The 15,867-nt window shown below is 42.4% G+C and overlaps 8 protein-coding genes across 8 annotated transcripts; all 8 read left to right on the top strand.

Moving 5' to 3' along the window:
- The first annotated feature begins 402 nt into the window (after positions 1 to 402).
- On the top strand, positions 403 to 8,561 carry LOC121414866. Its single transcript, XM_041607919.1, has 6 exons — positions 403 to 1,057; positions 1,822 to 1,957; positions 3,661 to 3,996; positions 4,812 to 5,174; positions 6,351 to 6,648; positions 7,837 to 8,561. The coding sequence occupies exons 1-6, from the start codon at positions 453 to 455 to the stop codon at positions 8,505 to 8,507; spliced, it is 2,409 nt and encodes an 802-aa protein (XP_041463853.1). The 5' UTR covers positions 403 to 452; the 3' UTR covers positions 8,508 to 8,561.
- LOC121415263 (histone H4) lies at positions 1,167 to 2,234 on the top strand. The gene has a single exon (XM_041608448.1). The coding sequence runs from the start codon at positions 1,873 to 1,875 to the stop codon at positions 2,182 to 2,184; it is 312 nt and encodes a 103-aa protein (XP_041464382.1). The 5' UTR covers positions 1,167 to 1,872; the 3' UTR covers positions 2,185 to 2,234.
- Positions 3,598 to 4,093, top strand: LOC121415258 (histone H2B.2, embryonic-like). The gene has a single exon (XM_041608443.1). It carries the CDS (start codon positions 3,673 to 3,675, stop codon positions 4,042 to 4,044), a length of 372 nt encoding a protein of 123 aa, XP_041464377.1. The 5' UTR covers positions 3,598 to 3,672; the 3' UTR covers positions 4,045 to 4,093.
- Positions 4,734 to 5,787, top strand: LOC121415252 (histone H3, embryonic). Its single transcript, XM_041608435.1, has one exon. The coding sequence runs from the start codon at positions 4,794 to 4,796 to the stop codon at positions 5,202 to 5,204; it is 411 nt and encodes a 136-aa protein (XP_041464369.1). The 5' UTR covers positions 4,734 to 4,793; the 3' UTR covers positions 5,205 to 5,787.
- Positions 6,275 to 6,876, top strand: LOC121415270 (histone H2A, embryonic). Its single transcript, XM_041608457.1, has one exon. It carries the CDS (start codon positions 6,279 to 6,281, stop codon positions 6,651 to 6,653), a length of 375 nt encoding a protein of 124 aa, XP_041464391.1. The 5' UTR covers positions 6,275 to 6,278; the 3' UTR covers positions 6,654 to 6,876.
- Positions 8,562 to 11,042: 2,481 nt separating the features above from the next.
- On the top strand, positions 11,043 to 11,538 carry LOC121415262 (histone H2B.2, embryonic-like). Its single transcript, XM_041608447.1, has one exon. It carries the CDS (start codon positions 11,118 to 11,120, stop codon positions 11,487 to 11,489), a length of 372 nt encoding a protein of 123 aa, XP_041464381.1. The 5' UTR covers positions 11,043 to 11,117; the 3' UTR covers positions 11,490 to 11,538.
- Positions 11,539 to 12,178: 640 nt separating this feature from the next.
- On the top strand, positions 12,179 to 12,693 carry LOC121415253 (histone H3, embryonic). Its single transcript, XM_041608436.1, has one exon. The coding sequence runs from the start codon at positions 12,239 to 12,241 to the stop codon at positions 12,647 to 12,649; it is 411 nt and encodes a 136-aa protein (XP_041464370.1). The 5' UTR covers positions 12,179 to 12,238; the 3' UTR covers positions 12,650 to 12,693.
- Positions 12,694 to 12,737: 44 nt separating this feature from the next.
- LOC121415254 (histone H2A, embryonic) lies at positions 12,738 to 14,141 on the top strand. The gene has a single exon (XM_041608437.1). It carries the CDS (start codon positions 13,717 to 13,719, stop codon positions 14,089 to 14,091), a length of 375 nt encoding a protein of 124 aa, XP_041464371.1. The 5' UTR covers positions 12,738 to 13,716; the 3' UTR covers positions 14,092 to 14,141.
- The last annotated feature ends 1,726 nt before the right edge of the window (positions 14,142 to 15,867 follow it).

Genomic DNA, 15,867 nt, shown 5'->3' with positions numbered 1-15,867 from the left:
GTGTTCCGTCATTAAATTCAGTAGCTACGCTAGGATGGCAATACCGAACAAAGACTTTCTCTCTTTTTAGTTTATGTTTTATCAATGATAGCATGCATACGAATATATAATATGTGCATGTTTATGGGCGAAAAAAATAATAATAATATAAAAATATCGTTACAAATTGTCTTCGAAAGGAAAATAACGGGAGGAGCAATAAGAAGTAGAAGAAGAATAATAAGAAGGAGAATAATAATAAACATGATAATAATAAGAAGAAGAAAAAGGGGAAGAGGAAGAAGAATTTACTCTAGTTAGCAGAAGCACTCGTAAAATGGGCAACACTGTAGTGGAGCGGGCAGGCATGGGAGGTTTCCTACCACGTACGCAACCATGACGTATAATGATCATTTCGCGGTGAGGCGGGCACTTGTTTTGTTCACATCGCAACTGTAAAGACGTATACCAAAATGGCTGAGAAGGACACCAAGAAGGCTCCTAAGAAGAAACCAGCGACCCATCCGCCTGCTGCTGAGATGGTTATGACAGCAATTACCGAACTGAAGGAGAAGAATGGATCTTCGCTGCAGGCAATCAAGAAGTACATCGAGCAGAACTTCGATGTCCAGATGGACCGACAGCTCATATTCATCAAGAAGGCTCTGAAGGCTGGTGTGGAGAAGGGCAAACTTACGCAGACGAAGGGGAAAGGTGCTTCGGGGTCATTCAAGTTGAATGTGCAAGCAGCCAAGGCACAGGCAGCGGAGAAGGCCAAGAAGGAAAAGGAGAGGGCCAAGAAGGAGAAAGAGAGGGAGAAGGCCAAGGCGAAAGCTGCAGCCCAGAAGGAGAAAAAGCAGAAGGCAGCCGCCGCTAAGAAGGCAAAAGCAGCACCCAAGAAAGTGAAGAAGTCAGTAAAGAAGACTACTGAGAAGAAAGAGAAGAAAAAGACGCCGAAGAAGAAAGTCCCTGCCAAGAAATCGACACCCAAGAAGGCGACCAAGAAGGCGGTAGCCAAGAAGCCAAAGGCTTCGAACCCCAAGAAACCCGCGGCAAAGAAGGTGACAAAGAAATCCAAGTGATTTCTGGATAGCCACTTTCCAGTGCCAACCAAACGGCTCTTTTCAGAGCCACCACATTTCCAAGAAAGAATACTTGTCTCAATGAAAACGATACTGATAATAATGATAATAACAAAGAGAATAATAATAAGAAAAAGAATAATAAAAAAGAAAATTAAGGAAAATAATAATAAAAAAAAATAGTATGAACCATATTGTGACCACCCGCACTGGTATAAGTCGGATTCTAATACCCCCAACAAATAAAAGTATTAAGATAATGCATCTATTAAATGGTTCGGTAATTGGACAATATTATGACATTATAAGAAGGAGGAACAAGGGGCGAAATTTGAATAACATATAAGATATATAAAAATGCATATGAAACTAATTATATACTGTATGAAGTTAACATATCGTGGGGGAAAAATAACACGAAGAGAAAGGAAGAAAACGTAAGAAATAAATAATGCCAAGAAAGTTAACTAGAGAGGGAGATCGGTATCATTGGTGAAATTCGAGACGTTGCCTTATATTCGAGTACTATTTACAATATCTTCCAAAAAGTATGCATTTTACTTTTCTTTTCCTGAGGGTCATTATTCCGTGCGTTTTCAGGGCGGGGACTCTTTCAGAAATCATATCGGCGTCGGCACAAGGGGGCGCTCTGACGCGAGTGCCAATCGCCGCCGGGTCGGCGCGGTGACGAGTTTCGTCACCCACGTCCGCAATCTGACCACAATAGCCGCTGCTCTAGCGGATGACCTCATTCGCTCAGCGTAACATCCAGTCTTCAGTATCGTACAACAACTAGCTCTCATTCATCAAGATGTCTGGTCGCGGAAAAGGAGGAAAGGGTCTTGGAAAGGGTGGTGCCAAACGTCATCGCAAGGTTCTACGAGACAACATCCAAGGTATCACGAAGCCTGCTATCCGCCGTCTAGCAAGAAGAGGTGGAGTCAAAAGAATCTCTGGTCTCATCTACGAAGAGACACGCGGTGTACTGAAAGTCTTCTTGGAGAATGTCATCCGTGATGCCGTCACCTACTGTGAGCACGCCAAACGAAAGACCGTCACAGCCATGGACGTGGTCTATGCACTGAAGAGGCAGGGCCGTACCCTGTACGGTTTTGGCGGCTAGTCTGATACTACGGTTATGGCTAGAAATAACGGCTCTTTTCAGAGCCACCACATGATCAAGAAAGAATGTTGTTGTCAGTACTCTAATAATTTAGTGCTAAATATAAATCAATTTAGGAAATAATTTCATACTTTCATTATCATCATAGCATCAAATTACCATTGCCTTATACAGAGTGAGGATGGCATGTGAGTAGCCAAAGAGGTTTTAGAGTTGAGGTACGTTATTCACAGTTTTACAAAATTTGATCGCAAAGAAATCCATTCTATTACATAGCTGCAATAATTAAGGTGCCAAAATGCCGGTTATATTTTTCGTGACCAATAAAGAAGAAAAAATATTAATCATCATGTATCGCTGTGATCTAACATTGGTAGACTACATTATGATCATCAGCAAAGAATAACACGGCAGCATTTCCAATATGTATGTATCACGTGCGTCCAAAGGAAATAAACGACTATGATATAGATATAAATCATTACTTCTTATGCAAAGTCTTAATTTCTTTCAATCAATCGGATGGCTGTAAATATACTTGGGATGGGGTGAGGTAGGAAGAGAAATGGGGGGGGGGGGGTGGAGAGAGAGAGAGTGAGAAGCATAAAAAATAATACTAATTGGAAAAAAGGATAAAAGACGGCCTCCGCTCCTAGTTATCCAGGTCGCTCTTTTGCTACCTAAAAAAACCCGGCTAAACTCCTTATTTCAATTTCAGTAAAAACAGATAATAAACTGCGTTTCCCCCATTTCACTAAAAGCATGAACTTTTCACGGAGGGTTTGTACTGTGAAATAGGAATGAATTGATGTTTATCGAGATGCATTTAAATAAACATGAATTTCTATTTTGACTGGTTCACATGAAGGAATTTTCCTATGTCCTGATGAAAAGAAAATATCACAATATTCAATTTTCATTACCCTCACTTAAAAGAGAGGTTTTAATTTCTGAAAATTCACCAGGAAAAGGGGGATTATTTTCATTCGACCTGATAACAATATTATTGTACAAGCTGTAACGACATATCGCCATTTTTCGTCAGTACTACACTACATCACATCACGTCGTCACTTTTTAAAAGCATAAACTTCGCTCAGCATGTATCTATTGTGATATCGTGCTTAACAACAATCTTTGATGTTGTCCTGAAGAATATCTCCTTAAAAATAATATAATTAATTTTCAAAAGAGTTTTCACTGATCCGAAAAACAATAAGGTCATATGAATTTAATAAGAAGATAGTATCACCACACTCATTGCATAAGACCACTTTGTCGCCATCTCTCGACCAGGGGCAGTACAGGCGCCCATTGGCCGGCCGGCCAATGAAAGACCGGGGCTCATTTGCATACGGACCGCGCCGCACCGGACCCGGACGCGGTGTATAAATAGGGCGATTGAGACGGGGCACTCGCATTAGCAATCGAATATCTAATCGGTGCACACGCTTCGGTACATTCTTCACATACCAGCTTACATTCATCATGGCTCCAACAGGTCAAGTTGCCAAGAAAGGTTCCAAGAAAGCAGTCAAGGCCCCCCGGCCCAGCGGCGGCAAGAAGAGGCAGAGGAAAAGGAAGGAGAGCTACGGAATCTACATCTACAAAGTCCTTAAGCAGGTTCACCCTGATACCGGAATTTCTGGCCGGGCCATGACGATCATGAACAGCTTCGTCAACGACATCTTCGAGCGGATTGCCGGCGAAGCTGGTCGGCTGGCCCAGTACAACAAGAAATCTACCATCAGCAGTCGTGAGATACAGACCGCCGTGCGCCTTCTTCTTCCAGGGGAGCTTGCTAAGCACGCCGTGAGTGAGGGCACCAAAGCGGTGACGAAGTATACCACATCTAAATAGAGGGAGTTCTAGTCTTCATAAACAAACAACGGCCCTTTTCAGGGCCACACAAATATTCAAGAAAGAATGCATTATGTAGTATGATAAGTAGTATGAATGAACAGTCGAATCAATTAAACGAATTAAAATAATAGCTAAATATTACAGATGAAAATGAATCTTTTGAAAATCAAGTAACAAGTATGTGTGTAATGGGAAAGGTGCCGATGATAAGGAATGATCATGAATGATTATGCGTTTGAGAATGCATGCATGCTATAAATTAATACTGAAAATGAATACTGAATGGGGGGGGGGGTATAAAGTCGCAAATACGGGATGCAAAGCAAATCCAAGTTAGCATATAATTTGCGTATGTTATTGACAAGACGGGGGGTCTTGATTTTTCATTGACTCATGGCGTCCCCGTTCCCTAGTTTCTTACATGTTGTTACTTTCTCCAAAAAAGGATGACACCCAAAATCGGTCGCCCCGTGAATATAGTTTACTATTACCGTAGTGTAATTCGTCACCCCTTTGGTGCCTTCACTCACGCACTGCCGTTGTGCACAGCGCCACCACCATACCACGCTTCGCGCGTTATGACAATAGAGCAACACAACTGACCAATCACGACCGCTCTGCGGACGGTGCCGTTGGGTTTGGGATCTCTCGGAGGTCTTATAAATAGCGGTCTCTTTTTAGTGGCAGTCACTCATCTCGTCTTCTACGTTCGATTCGCAGACTTACCATCAGACAAGTAACCTACCATGGCACGCACCAAGCAGACGGCTCGCAAATCTACCGGAGGAAAGGCTCCCAGAAAGCAGTTGGCAACCAAGGCGGCCAGGAAGAGTGCCCCAGCCACAGGGGGAGTTAAAAAGCCACATAGATACAGGCCTGGAACTGTCGCCTTGAGAGAGATTCGCCGCTACCAGAAGAGCACCGAGCTTCTGATCCGCAAACTCCCATTCCAGCGTCTTGTGAGGGAGATTGCCCAGGACTTCAAAACAGAGCTCCGCTTCCAGAGTTCCGCCGTAATGGCCCTTCAAGAAGCTAGCGAAGCCTATCTGGTCGGGCTATTTGAAGACACCAACCTGTGCGCCATCCATGCTAAGAGGGTTACCATCATGCCGAAAGATATCCAGCTGGCCCGTCGAATCCGTGGAGAACGCGCCTAGAGCGCCAATGCACTACAGCCTGTAATGCATATAACCAAACGGCTCTTTTCAGAGCCACCATAACATCACGAAAGAATCACTGATATCTTATGCAATATATACATGAATAGTTGGAAGAAATAAAGGATCCCTGGGATAATTGAAATATTATAATATAATAGATATAATGCACATCGTGCATATAACTTTGATCAAAATAGTGTTGTGAGGGAACCGGGGGGGGGGGGGGGTAATCACCTGTAGTCGCATGAAGAGTGAGTGCGTATGTCACATGCCACTGTCACTGCTTGTCCTTGACATCCTCCTCCTTTTTTCCTATTGAAATGAAAAAAGGAAAGAAATAAATTAGTGATAAAATCGACATAACAGTATATACACGCAGTCTTTATCATTGTTATTATTTTAATATATAAAACACACGTGAAATCGCAAGCCATAAGGCTTCGCTTTCGGCTGTTTGATGATTTTGAAGGTAGGATTGAGTTAGTTGGTACACTTGTTCCAATAAATATATTCCAGGGGGTACATACTTGTTTCAAGAAGATCTGTTTGTAATTTGATTTGAATAAGAATTCACTTGCTAGTCTGTTATTGAAATATAAAATCAAAATAGATTAATGCATTCGTTATTGTATCGTATTTGGTTCAGGTAGGTATGTTATGCAGCCATATTGCAACACAGTACACCACGAGCTTCCAGAATTGAGTTGTGCGTTCGATTATTAGAGGGATCATAATAAATTTTGGTGTGCACGTCATTCTAATTTTTTTCAAGAAAATGAAATAAATGGTGCACAGGAAAAGATAGGGTTAGGAATAGTAAACAAATGAGAAGGAATTGGCCGCAAGATGGCAGCAGTCACGAATATTGATTTTTGTTTTCAGAGGCCGTACTGGCGACGGCGGTCAGCGAACCGTTGATTGGACAATAGTTGCAATACCCCGGCGGTAAATGCGAACGCCACATCGTGTATAAAAAGGCAGAAAAAAAGCGGTGAGGGGTCATTACACGAATGCACACTGCTCCGGTCTGATCTTCAACTCGTTATCAGCTCATCTCATCAGTAAAACATCATGTCTGGAAGAGGAAAGAGTGGAAAGGCCCGAACCAAGGCAAAGACTCGCTCATCCCGTGCTGGTCTTCAGTTCCCAGTGGGACGTGTTCACCGATTTCTTCGAAAGGGCAGCTATGCACAGAGGGTAGGCGCTGGGGCACCCGTCTACATGGCTGCAGTATTGGAGTACCTGACTGCCGAAATCTTGGAACTCGCCGGTAATGCTGCTCGTGACAACAAGAAGTCTAGGATCATCCCTCGTCACCTTCAGCTCGCCGTACGCAACGACGAGGAACTGAACAAACTCTTGGGTGGTGTGACAATCGCACAAGGTGGTGTACTGCCAAACATCCAAGCCGTGTTGCTTCCAAAGAAGACCGCTAAATCAAGCTAGTTTGCCTCGCCCGGCGAACCCCCATTTTCAACGGCCCTTATCAGGGCCACCAAATATTCACGAAAGAATCGTTGTTGTTTTCTTTTCATTGGTATCCATCCCTCTTTCTCCCTCACTAACTCTATACATACAGATAAGGTAAATGACGTGACGGATAAGAAAAATGTATAATGACAAGTAGATTAGAAGTAAAATGATGTCAAATAAATAAATGAATAAAAAATTAAGCAGAGTTCAGGGAGGCTCATCAAGTTAATTTGAAAAAAATTCACCAAAACTTAGTAACATGAAATTTCAAATAACGGGGGTGCACTGGAAGGGAAAATATTCATAGACGTAGAAGAAGAAGTAGTAAGAGTAGAAGTAGTAGTAGTAGTAAGAGTAGTAGTAGTAGTAAGAGTAGTATTAGTAGTAAGAGTAGTATTAGTAGTAAGAGTAGTATTAGTAGTAAGAGTAGTATTAGTAGTAAGAGTAGTATTAGTAGTAAGAGTAGTATTAGTAGTAAGAGTAGTATTAGTAGTAAGAGTAGTATTAGTAGTAGTAGTAGTAGTAAGAGTAGTATTAGTAGTAAGAGTAGTATTAGTAGTAGTAGTAGTAGTAGTAGTAGTAGTAGTAGTAGTAGTAGTAGTAGTAGTAGTAGTAGTAGTAGTAGTAGTAGTAGTAGTAGTATATCAAATTCAGGAAGTCCTAAACTTTCGTGATAACGAGTGCTTCAATCATTCAGATGACAGTTAATGTCACACGCTCTTGATGTCGACCAACGCCCCCTTGTGGCGAGTTGTTCCTAGCCTCGGTGTTCCGTCATTAAATTCAGTAGCTACGCTAGGATGGCAATACCGAACAAAGACTTTCTCTCTTTTTAGTTTATGTTTTATCAATGATAGCATGCATACGAATATATAATATGTGCATGTTTATGGGCGAAAAAAATAATAATAATATAAAAATATCGTTACAAATTGTCTTCGAAAGGAAAATAACGGGAGGAGCAATAAGAAGTAGAAGAAGAATAATAAGAAGGAGAATAATAATAAACATGATAATAATAAGAAGAAGAAAAAGGGGAAGAGGAAGAAGAATTTACTCTAGTTAGCAGAAGCACTCGTAAAATGGGCAACACTGTAGTGGAGCGGGCAGGCATGGGAGGTTTCCTACCACGTACGCAACCATGACGTATAATGATCATTTCGCGGTGAGGCGGGCACTTGTTTTGTTCACATCGCAACTGTAAAGACGTATACCAAAATGGCTGAGAAGGACACCAAGAAGGCTCCTAAGAAGAAACCAGCGACCCATCCGCCTGCTGCTGAGATGGTTATGACAGCAATTACCGAACTGAAGGAGAAGAATGGATCTTCGCTGCAGGCAATCAAGAAGTACATCGAGCAGAACTTCGATGTCCAGATGGACCGACAGCTCATATTCATCAAGAAGGCTCTGAAGGCTGGTGTGGAGAAGGGCAAACTTACGCAGACGAAGGGGAAAGGTGCTTCGGGGTCATTCAAGTTGAATGTGCAAGCAGCCAAGGCACAGGCAGCGGAGAAGGCCAAGAAGGAAAAGGAGAGGGCCAAGAAGGAGAAAGAGAGGGAGAAGGCCAAGGCGAAAGCTGCAGCCCAGAAGGAGAAAAAGCAGAAGGCAGCCGCCGCTAAGAAGGCAAAAGCAGCACCCAAGAAAGTGAAGAAGTCAGTAAAGAAGACTACTGAGAAGAAAGAGAAGAAAAAGACGCCGAAGAAGAAAGTCCCTGCCAAGAAATCGACACCCAAGAAGGCGACCAAGAAGGCGGTAGCCAAGAAGCCAAAGGCTTCGAACCCCAAGAAACCCGCGGCAAAGAAGGTGACAAAGAAATCCAAGTGATTTCTGGATAGCCACTTTCCAGTGCCAACCAAACGGCTCTTTTCAGAGCCACCACATTTCCAAGAAAGAATACTTGTCTCAATGAAAACGATACTGATAATAATGATAATAACAAAGAGAATAATAATAAGAAAAAGAATAATAAAAAAGAAAATTAAGGAAAATAATAATAAAAAAAAATAGTATGAACCATATTGTGACCACCCGCACTGGTATAAGTCGGATTCTAATACCCCCAACAAATAAAAGTATTAAGATAATGCATCTATTAAATGGTTCGGTAATTGGACAATATTATGACATTATAAGAAGGAGGAACAAGGGGCGAAATTTGAATAACATATAAGATATATAAAAATGCATATGAAACTAATTATATACTGTATGAAGTTAACATATCGTGGGGGAAAAATAACACGAAGAGAAAGGAAGAAAACGTAAGAAATAAATAATGCCAAGAAAGTTAACTAGAGAGGGAGATCGGTATCATTGGTGAAATTCGAGACGTTGCCTTATATTCGAGTACTATTTACAATATCTTCCAAAAAGTATGCATTTTACTTTTCTTTTCCTGAGGGTCATTATTCCGTGCGTTTTCAGGGCGGGGACTCTTTCAGAAATCATATCGGCGTCGGCACAAGGGGGCGCTCTGACGCGAGTGCCAATCGCCGCCGGGTCGGCGCGGTGACGAGTTTCGTCACCCACGTCCGCAATCTGACCACAATAGCCGCTGCTCTAGCGGATGACCTCATTCGCTCAGCGTAACATCCAGTCTTCAGTATCGTACAACAACTAGCTCTCATTCATCAAGATGTCTGGTCGCGGAAAAGGAGGAAAGGGTCTTGGAAAGGGTGGTGCCAAACGTCATCGCAAGGTTCTACGAGACAACATCCAAGGTATCACGAAGCCTGCTATCCGCCGTCTAGCAAGAAGAGGTGGAGTCAAAAGAATCTCTGGTCTCATCTACGAAGAGACACGCGGTGTACTGAAAGTCTTCTTGGAGAATGTCATCCGTGATGCCGTCACCTACTGTGAGCACGCCAAACGAAAGACCGTCACAGCCATGGACGTGGTCTATGCACTGAAGAGGCAGGGCCGTACCCTGTACGGTTTTGGCGGCTAGTCTGATACTACGGTTATGGCTAGAAATAACGGCTCTTTTCAGAGCCACCACATGATCAAGAAAGAATGTTGTTGTCAGTACTCTAATAATTTAGTGCTAAATATAAATCAATTTAGGAAATAATTTCATACTTTCATTATCATCATAGCATCAAATTACCATTGCCTTATACAGAGTGAGGATGGCATGTGAGTTGTGGGTCAGGTTTTAGAGTTGAGGTACGTTATTCACAGTTTTACAAAATTTGATCGCAAAGAAATCCATTCTATTACATAGCTGCAATAATTAAGGTGCCAAAATGCCGGTTATATTTTTCGTGACCAATAAAGAAGAAAAAATATTAATCATCATGTATCGCTGTGATCTAACATTGGTAGACTACATTATGATCATCAGCAAAGAATAACACGGCAGCATTTCCAATATGTATGTATCACGTGCGTCCAAAGGAAATAAACGACTATGATATAGATATAAATCATTACTTCTTATGCAAAGTCTTAATTTCTTTCAATCAATCGGATGGCTGTAAATATACTTGGGATGGGGTGAGGTAGGAAGAGAAATGGGGGGGGGGGGTGGAGAGTGAGAGAGTGAGAAGCATAAAAAATAATACTAATTGGAAAAAAGGATAAAAGACGGCCTCCGCTCCTAGTTATCCAGGTCGCTCTTTTGCTACCTAAAAAAACCCGGCTAAACTCCTTATTTCAATTTCAGTAAAAACAGATAATAAACTGCGTTTCCCCCATTTCACTAAAAGCATGAACTTTTCACGGAGGGTTTGTACTGTGAAATAGGAATGAATTGATGTTTATCGAGATGCATTTAAATAAACATGAATTTCTATTTTGACTGGTTCACATGAAGGAATTTTCCTATGTCCTGATGAAAAGAAAATATCACAATATTCAATTTTCATTACCCTCACTTAAAAGAGAGGTTTTAATTTCTGAAAATTCACCAGGAAAAGGGGGATTATTTTCATTCGACCTGATAACAATATTATTGTACAAGCTGTAACGACATATCGCCATTTTTCGTCAGTACTACACTACATCACATCACGTCGTCACTTTTTAAAAGCATAAACTTCGCTCAGCATGTATCTATTGTGATATCGTGCTTAACAACAATCTTTGATGTTGTCCTGAAGAATATCTCCTTAAAAATAATATAATTAATTTTCAAAAGAGTTTTCACTGATCCGAAAAACAATAAGGTCATATGAATTTAATAAGAAGATAGTATCACCACACTCATTGCATAAGACCACTTTGTCGCCATCTCTCGACCAGGGGCAGTACAGGCGCCCATTGGCCGGCCGGCCAATGAAAGACCGGGGCTCATTTGCATACGGACCGCGCCGCACCGGACCCGGACGCGGTGTATAAATAGGGCGATTGAGACGGGGCACTCGCATTAGCAATCGAATATCTAATCGGTGCACACGCTTCGGTACATTCTTCACATACCAGCTTACATTCATCATGGCTCCAACAGGTCAAGTTGCCAAGAAAGGTTCCAAGAAAGCAGTCAAGGCCCCCCGGCCCAGCGGCGGCAAGAAGAGGCAGAGGAAAAGGAAGGAGAGCTACGGAATCTACATCTACAAAGTCCTTAAGCAGGTTCACCCTGATACCGGAATTTCTGGCCGGGCCATGACGATCATGAACAGCTTCGTCAACGACATCTTCGAGCGGATTGCCGGCGAAGCTGGTCGGCTGGCCCAGTACAACAAGAAATCTACCATCAGCAGTCGTGAGATACAGACCGCCGTGCGCCTTCTTCTTCCAGGGGAGCTTGCTAAGCACGCCGTGAGTGAGGGCACCAAAGCGGTGACGAAGTATACCACATCTAAATAGAGGGAGTTCTAGTCTTCATAAACAAACAACGGCCCTTTTCAGGGCCACACAAATATTCAAGAAAGAATGCATTATGTAGTATGATAAGTAGTATGAATGAACAGTCGAATCAATTAAACGAATTAAAATAATAGCTAAATATTACAGATGAAAATGAATCTTTTGAAAATCAAGTAACAAGTATGTGTGTAATGGGAAAGGTGCCGATGATAAGGAATGATCATGAATGATTATGCGTTTGAGAATGCATGCATGCTATAAATTAATACTGAAAATGAATACTGAATGGGGGGGGGGGTATAAAGTCGCAAATACGGGATGCAAAGCAAATCCAAGTTAGCATATAATTTGCGTATGTTATTGACAAGACGGGGGGTCTTGATTTTTCATTGACTCATGGCGTCCCCGTTCCCTAGTTTCTTACATGTTGTTACTTTCTCCAAAAAAGGATGACACCCAAAATCGGTCGCCCCGTGAATATAGTTTACTATTACCGTAGTGTAATTCGTCACCCCTTTGGTGCCTTCACTCACGCACTGCCGTTGTGCACAGCGCCACCACCATACCACGCTTCGCGCGTTATGACAATAGAGCAACACAACTGACCAATCACGACCGCTCTGCGGACGGTGCCGTTGGGTTTGGGATCTCTCGGAGGTCTTATAAATAGCGGTCTCTTTTTAGTGGCAGTCACTCATCTCGTCTTCTACGTTCGATTCGCAGACTTACCATCAGACAAGTAACCTACCATGGCACGCACCAAGCAGACGGCTCGCAAATCTACCGGAGGAAAGGCTCCCAGAAAGCAGTTGGCAACCAAGGCGGCCAGGAAGAGTGCCCCAGCCACAGGGGGAGTTAAAAAGCCACATAGATACAGGCCTGGAACTGTCGCCTTGAGAGAGATTCGCCGCTACCAGAAGAGCACCGAGCTTCTGATCCGCAAACTCCCATTCCAGCGTCTTGTGAGGGAGATTGCCCAGGACTTCAAAACAGAGCTCCGCTTCCAGAGTTCCGCCGTAATGGCCCTTCAAGAAGCTAGCGAAGCCTATCTGGTCGGGCTATTTGAAGACACCAACCTGTGCGCCATCCATGCTAAGAGGGTTACCATCATGCCGAAAGATATCCAGCTGGCCCGTCGAATCCGTGGAGAACGCGCCTAGAGCGCCAATGCACTACAGCCTGTAATGCATATAACCAAACGGCTCTTTTCAGAGCCACCATAACATCACGAAAGAATCACTGATATCATATATACATGAATAGTTGGAAGAAATAAAGGATCCCTGGGATAATTGAAATATTATAATATAATAGATATAATGCACATCGTGCATATAACTTTGATCAAAATAGTGTTGTGAGGGAACCGGGGGGGGGGGGGGGTAATCACCTGTAGTCGCATGAAGAGTGAGTGCGTATGTCACATGCCACTGTCACTGCTTGTCCTTGACATCCTCCTCCTTTTTTCCTATTGAAATGAAAAAAGGAAAGAAATAAATTAGTGATAAAATCGACATAACAGTATATACACGCAGTCTTTATCATTGTTATTATTTTAATATATAAAACACACGTGAAATCGCAAGCCATAAGGCTTCGCTTTCGGCTGTTTGATGATTTTGAAGGTAGGATTGAGTTAGTTGGTACACTTGTTCCAATAAATATATTCCAGGGGGTACATACTTGTTTCAAGAAGATCTGTTTGTAATTTGATTTGAATAAGAATTCACTTGCTAGTCTGTTATTGAAATATAAAATCAAAATAGATTAATGCATTCGTTATTGTATCGTATTTGGTTCAGGTAGGTATGTTATGCAGCCATATTGCAACACAGTACACCACGAGCTTCCAGAATTGAGTTGTGCGTTCGATTATTAGAGGGATCATAATAAATTTTGGTGTGCACGTCATTCTAATTTTTTTCAAGAAAATGAAATAAATGGTGCACAGGAAAAGATAGGGTTAGGAATAGTAAACAAATGAGAAGGAATTGGCCGCAAGATGGCAGCAGTCACGAATATTGATTTTTGTTTTCAGAGGCCGTACTGGCGACGGCGGTCAGCGAACCGTTGATTGGACAATAGTTGCAATACCCCGGCGGTAAATGCGAACGCCACATCGTGTATAAAAAGGCAGAAAAAAAGCGGTGAGGGGTCATTACACGAATGCACACTGCTCCGGTCTGATCTTCAACTCGTTATCAGCTCATCTCATCAGTAAAACATCATGTCTGGAAGAGGAAAGAGTGGAAAGGCCCGAACCAAGGCAAAGACTCGCTCATCCCGTGCTGGTCTTCAGTTCCCAGTGGGACGTGTTCACCGATTTCTTCGAAAGGGCAGCTATGCACAGAGGGTAGGCGCTGGGGCACCCGTCTACATGGCTGCAGTATTGGAGTACCTGACTGCCGAAATCTTGGAACTCGCCGGTAATGCTGCTCGTGACAACAAGAAGTCTAGGATCATCCCTCGTCACCTTCAGCTCGCCGTACGCAACGACGAGGAACTGAACAAACTCTTGGGTGGTGTGACAATCGCACAAGGTGGTGTACTGCCAAACATCCAAGCCGTGTTGCTTCCAAAGAAGACCGCTAAATCAAGCTAGTTTGCCTCGCCCGGCGAACCCCCATTTTCAACGGCCCTTATCAGGGCCACCAAATATTCACGAAAGAATCGTTGTTGTTTTCTTTTCATTGGTATCCATCCCTCACTAACTCTATACATACAGATAAGGTAAATGACGTGACGGATAAGAAAAATGTATAATGACAAGTAGATTAGAAGTAAAATGATGTCAAATAAATAAATGAATAAAAAATTAAGCAGAGTTCAGGGAGGCTCATCAAGTTAATTTGAAAAAAATTCACCAAAACTTAGTAACATGAAATTTCAAATAACGGGGGTGCACTGGAAGGGAAAATATTCATAGACGTAGAAGAAGAAGTAGTAAGAGTAGAAGTAGTAGTAGTAGTAAGAGTAGTAGTAGTAGTAAGAGTAGTATTAGTAGTAAGAGTAGTATTAGTAGTAAGAGTAGTATTAGTAGTAAGAGTAGTATTAGTAGTAAGAGTAGTATTAGTAGTAAGAGTAGTAGTAGTAGTAAGAGTAGTATTAGTAGTAAGAGTAGTATTAGTAGTAGTAGTAGTAGTAAGAGTAGTATTAGTAGTAAGAGTAGTATTAGTAGTAGTAGTAGTAGTAGTAGTAGTAGTAGTAGTAGTAGTAGTAGTAGTAGTAGTAGTAGTAGTAGTAGTAGTAGTAGTAGTAGTATATCAAATTCAGGAAGTCCTAAACTTTCGTGATAACGAGTGCTTCAATCATTCAGATGACAGTTAATGTCACACGCTCTTGATGTCGACCAACGCCCCCTTGTGGCGAGTTGTTCCTAGCCTCGGTGTTCCGTCATTAAATTCAGTAGCTACGCTAGGATGGCAATACCGAACAAAGACTTTCTCTCTTTTTAGTTTATGTTTTATCAATGATAGCATGCATACGAATATATAATATGTGCATGTTTATGGGCGAAAAAAATAATAATAATATAAAAATATCGTTACAAATTGTCTTCGAAAGGAAAATAACGGGAGGAGCAATAAGAAGTAGAAGAAGAATAATAAGAAGGAGAATAATAATAAACATGATAATAATAAGAAGAAGAAAAAGGGGAAGAGGAAGAAGAATTTACTCTAGTTAGCAGAAGCACTCGTAAAATGGGCAACACTGTAGTGGAGCGGGCAGGCATGGGAGGTTTCCTACCACGTACGCAACCATGACGTATAATGATCATTTCGCGGTGAGGCGGGCACTTGTTTTGTTCACATCGCAACTGTAAAGACGTATACCAAAATGGCTGAGAAGGACACCAAGAAGGCTCCTAAGAAGAAACCAGCGACCCATCCGCCTGCTGCTGAGATGGTTATGACAGCAATTACCGAACTGAAGGAGAAGAATGGATCTTCGCTGCAGGCAATCAAGAAGTACATCGAGCAGAACTTCGATGTCCAGATGGACCGACAGCTCATATTCATCAAGAAGGCTCTGAAGGCTGGTGTGGAGAAGGGCAAACTTACGCAGACGAAGGGGAAAGGTGCTTCGGGGTCATTCAAGTTGAATGTGCAAGCAGCCAAGGCACAGGCAGCGGAGAAGGCCAAGAAGGAAAAGGAGAGGGCCAAGAAGGAGAAAGAGAGGGAGAAGGCCAAGGCGAAAGCTGCAGCCCAGAAGGAGAAAAAGCAGAAGGCAGCCGCCGCTAAGAAGGCAAAAGCAGCACCCAAGAAAGTGAAGAAGTCAGTAAAGAAGACTACTGAGAAGAAAGAGAAGAAAAAGACGCCGAAGAAGAAAGTCCCTGCCAAGAAATCGACACCCAAGAAGGCGACCAAGAAGGCGGTAG

Source organism: Lytechinus variegatus, chromosome 5 (assembly GCF_018143015.1).
Source record: "Lytechinus variegatus isolate NC3 chromosome 5, Lvar_3.0, whole genome shotgun sequence".
Classification (NCBI taxonomy): Eukaryota; Metazoa; Echinodermata; class Echinoidea; order Temnopleuroida; family Toxopneustidae; genus Lytechinus; species Lytechinus variegatus.
Note: the sequence above shows the minus strand (reverse complement) of the source record. Positions and strands in the feature narration are given on the sequence as shown.

What these genes read in the sequence shown, in the direction of transcription:
- LOC121415253 (XM_041608436.1), top strand. Translation starts at nt 12,239, where the DNA reads ATGGCACGCACCAAGCAGACGGCTCGCAAATCTACCGGAGGAAAGGCT.
- LOC121415262 (XM_041608447.1), top strand. Translation starts at nt 11,118, where the DNA reads ATGGCTCCAACAGGTCAAGTTGCCAAGAAAGGTTCCAAGAAAGCAGTC.
- LOC121415252 (XM_041608435.1), top strand. Translation starts at nt 4,794, where the DNA reads ATGGCACGCACCAAGCAGACGGCTCGCAAATCTACCGGAGGAAAGGCT.
- LOC121415263 (XM_041608448.1), top strand. Translation starts at nt 1,873, where the DNA reads ATGTCTGGTCGCGGAAAAGGAGGAAAGGGTCTTGGAAAGGGTGGTGCC.
- LOC121415258 (XM_041608443.1), top strand. Translation starts at nt 3,673, where the DNA reads ATGGCTCCAACAGGTCAAGTTGCCAAGAAAGGTTCCAAGAAAGCAGTC.
- LOC121415254 (XM_041608437.1), top strand. Translation starts at nt 13,717, where the DNA reads ATGTCTGGAAGAGGAAAGAGTGGAAAGGCCCGAACCAAGGCAAAGACT.
- LOC121415270 (XM_041608457.1), top strand. Translation starts at nt 6,279, where the DNA reads ATGTCTGGAAGAGGAAAGAGTGGAAAGGCCCGAACCAAGGCAAAGACT.
- LOC121414866 (XM_041607919.1), top strand. Translation starts at nt 453, where the DNA reads ATGGCTGAGAAGGACACCAAGAAGGCTCCTAAGAAGAAACCAGCGACC. An exon ending in GGGAGCTTGCTAAGCACGCC is followed by an intron (nt 3,997 to 4,811) that starts GTGAGTGAGGGC and finishes CGCACCAAGCAG; the next exon opens with ACGGCTCGCAAATCTACCGG. An exon ending in AAAGAAGACCGCTAAATCAA is followed by an intron (nt 6,649 to 7,836) that starts GCTAGTTTGCCT and finishes ACGTATAATGAT; the next exon opens with CATTTCGCGGTGAGGCGGGC.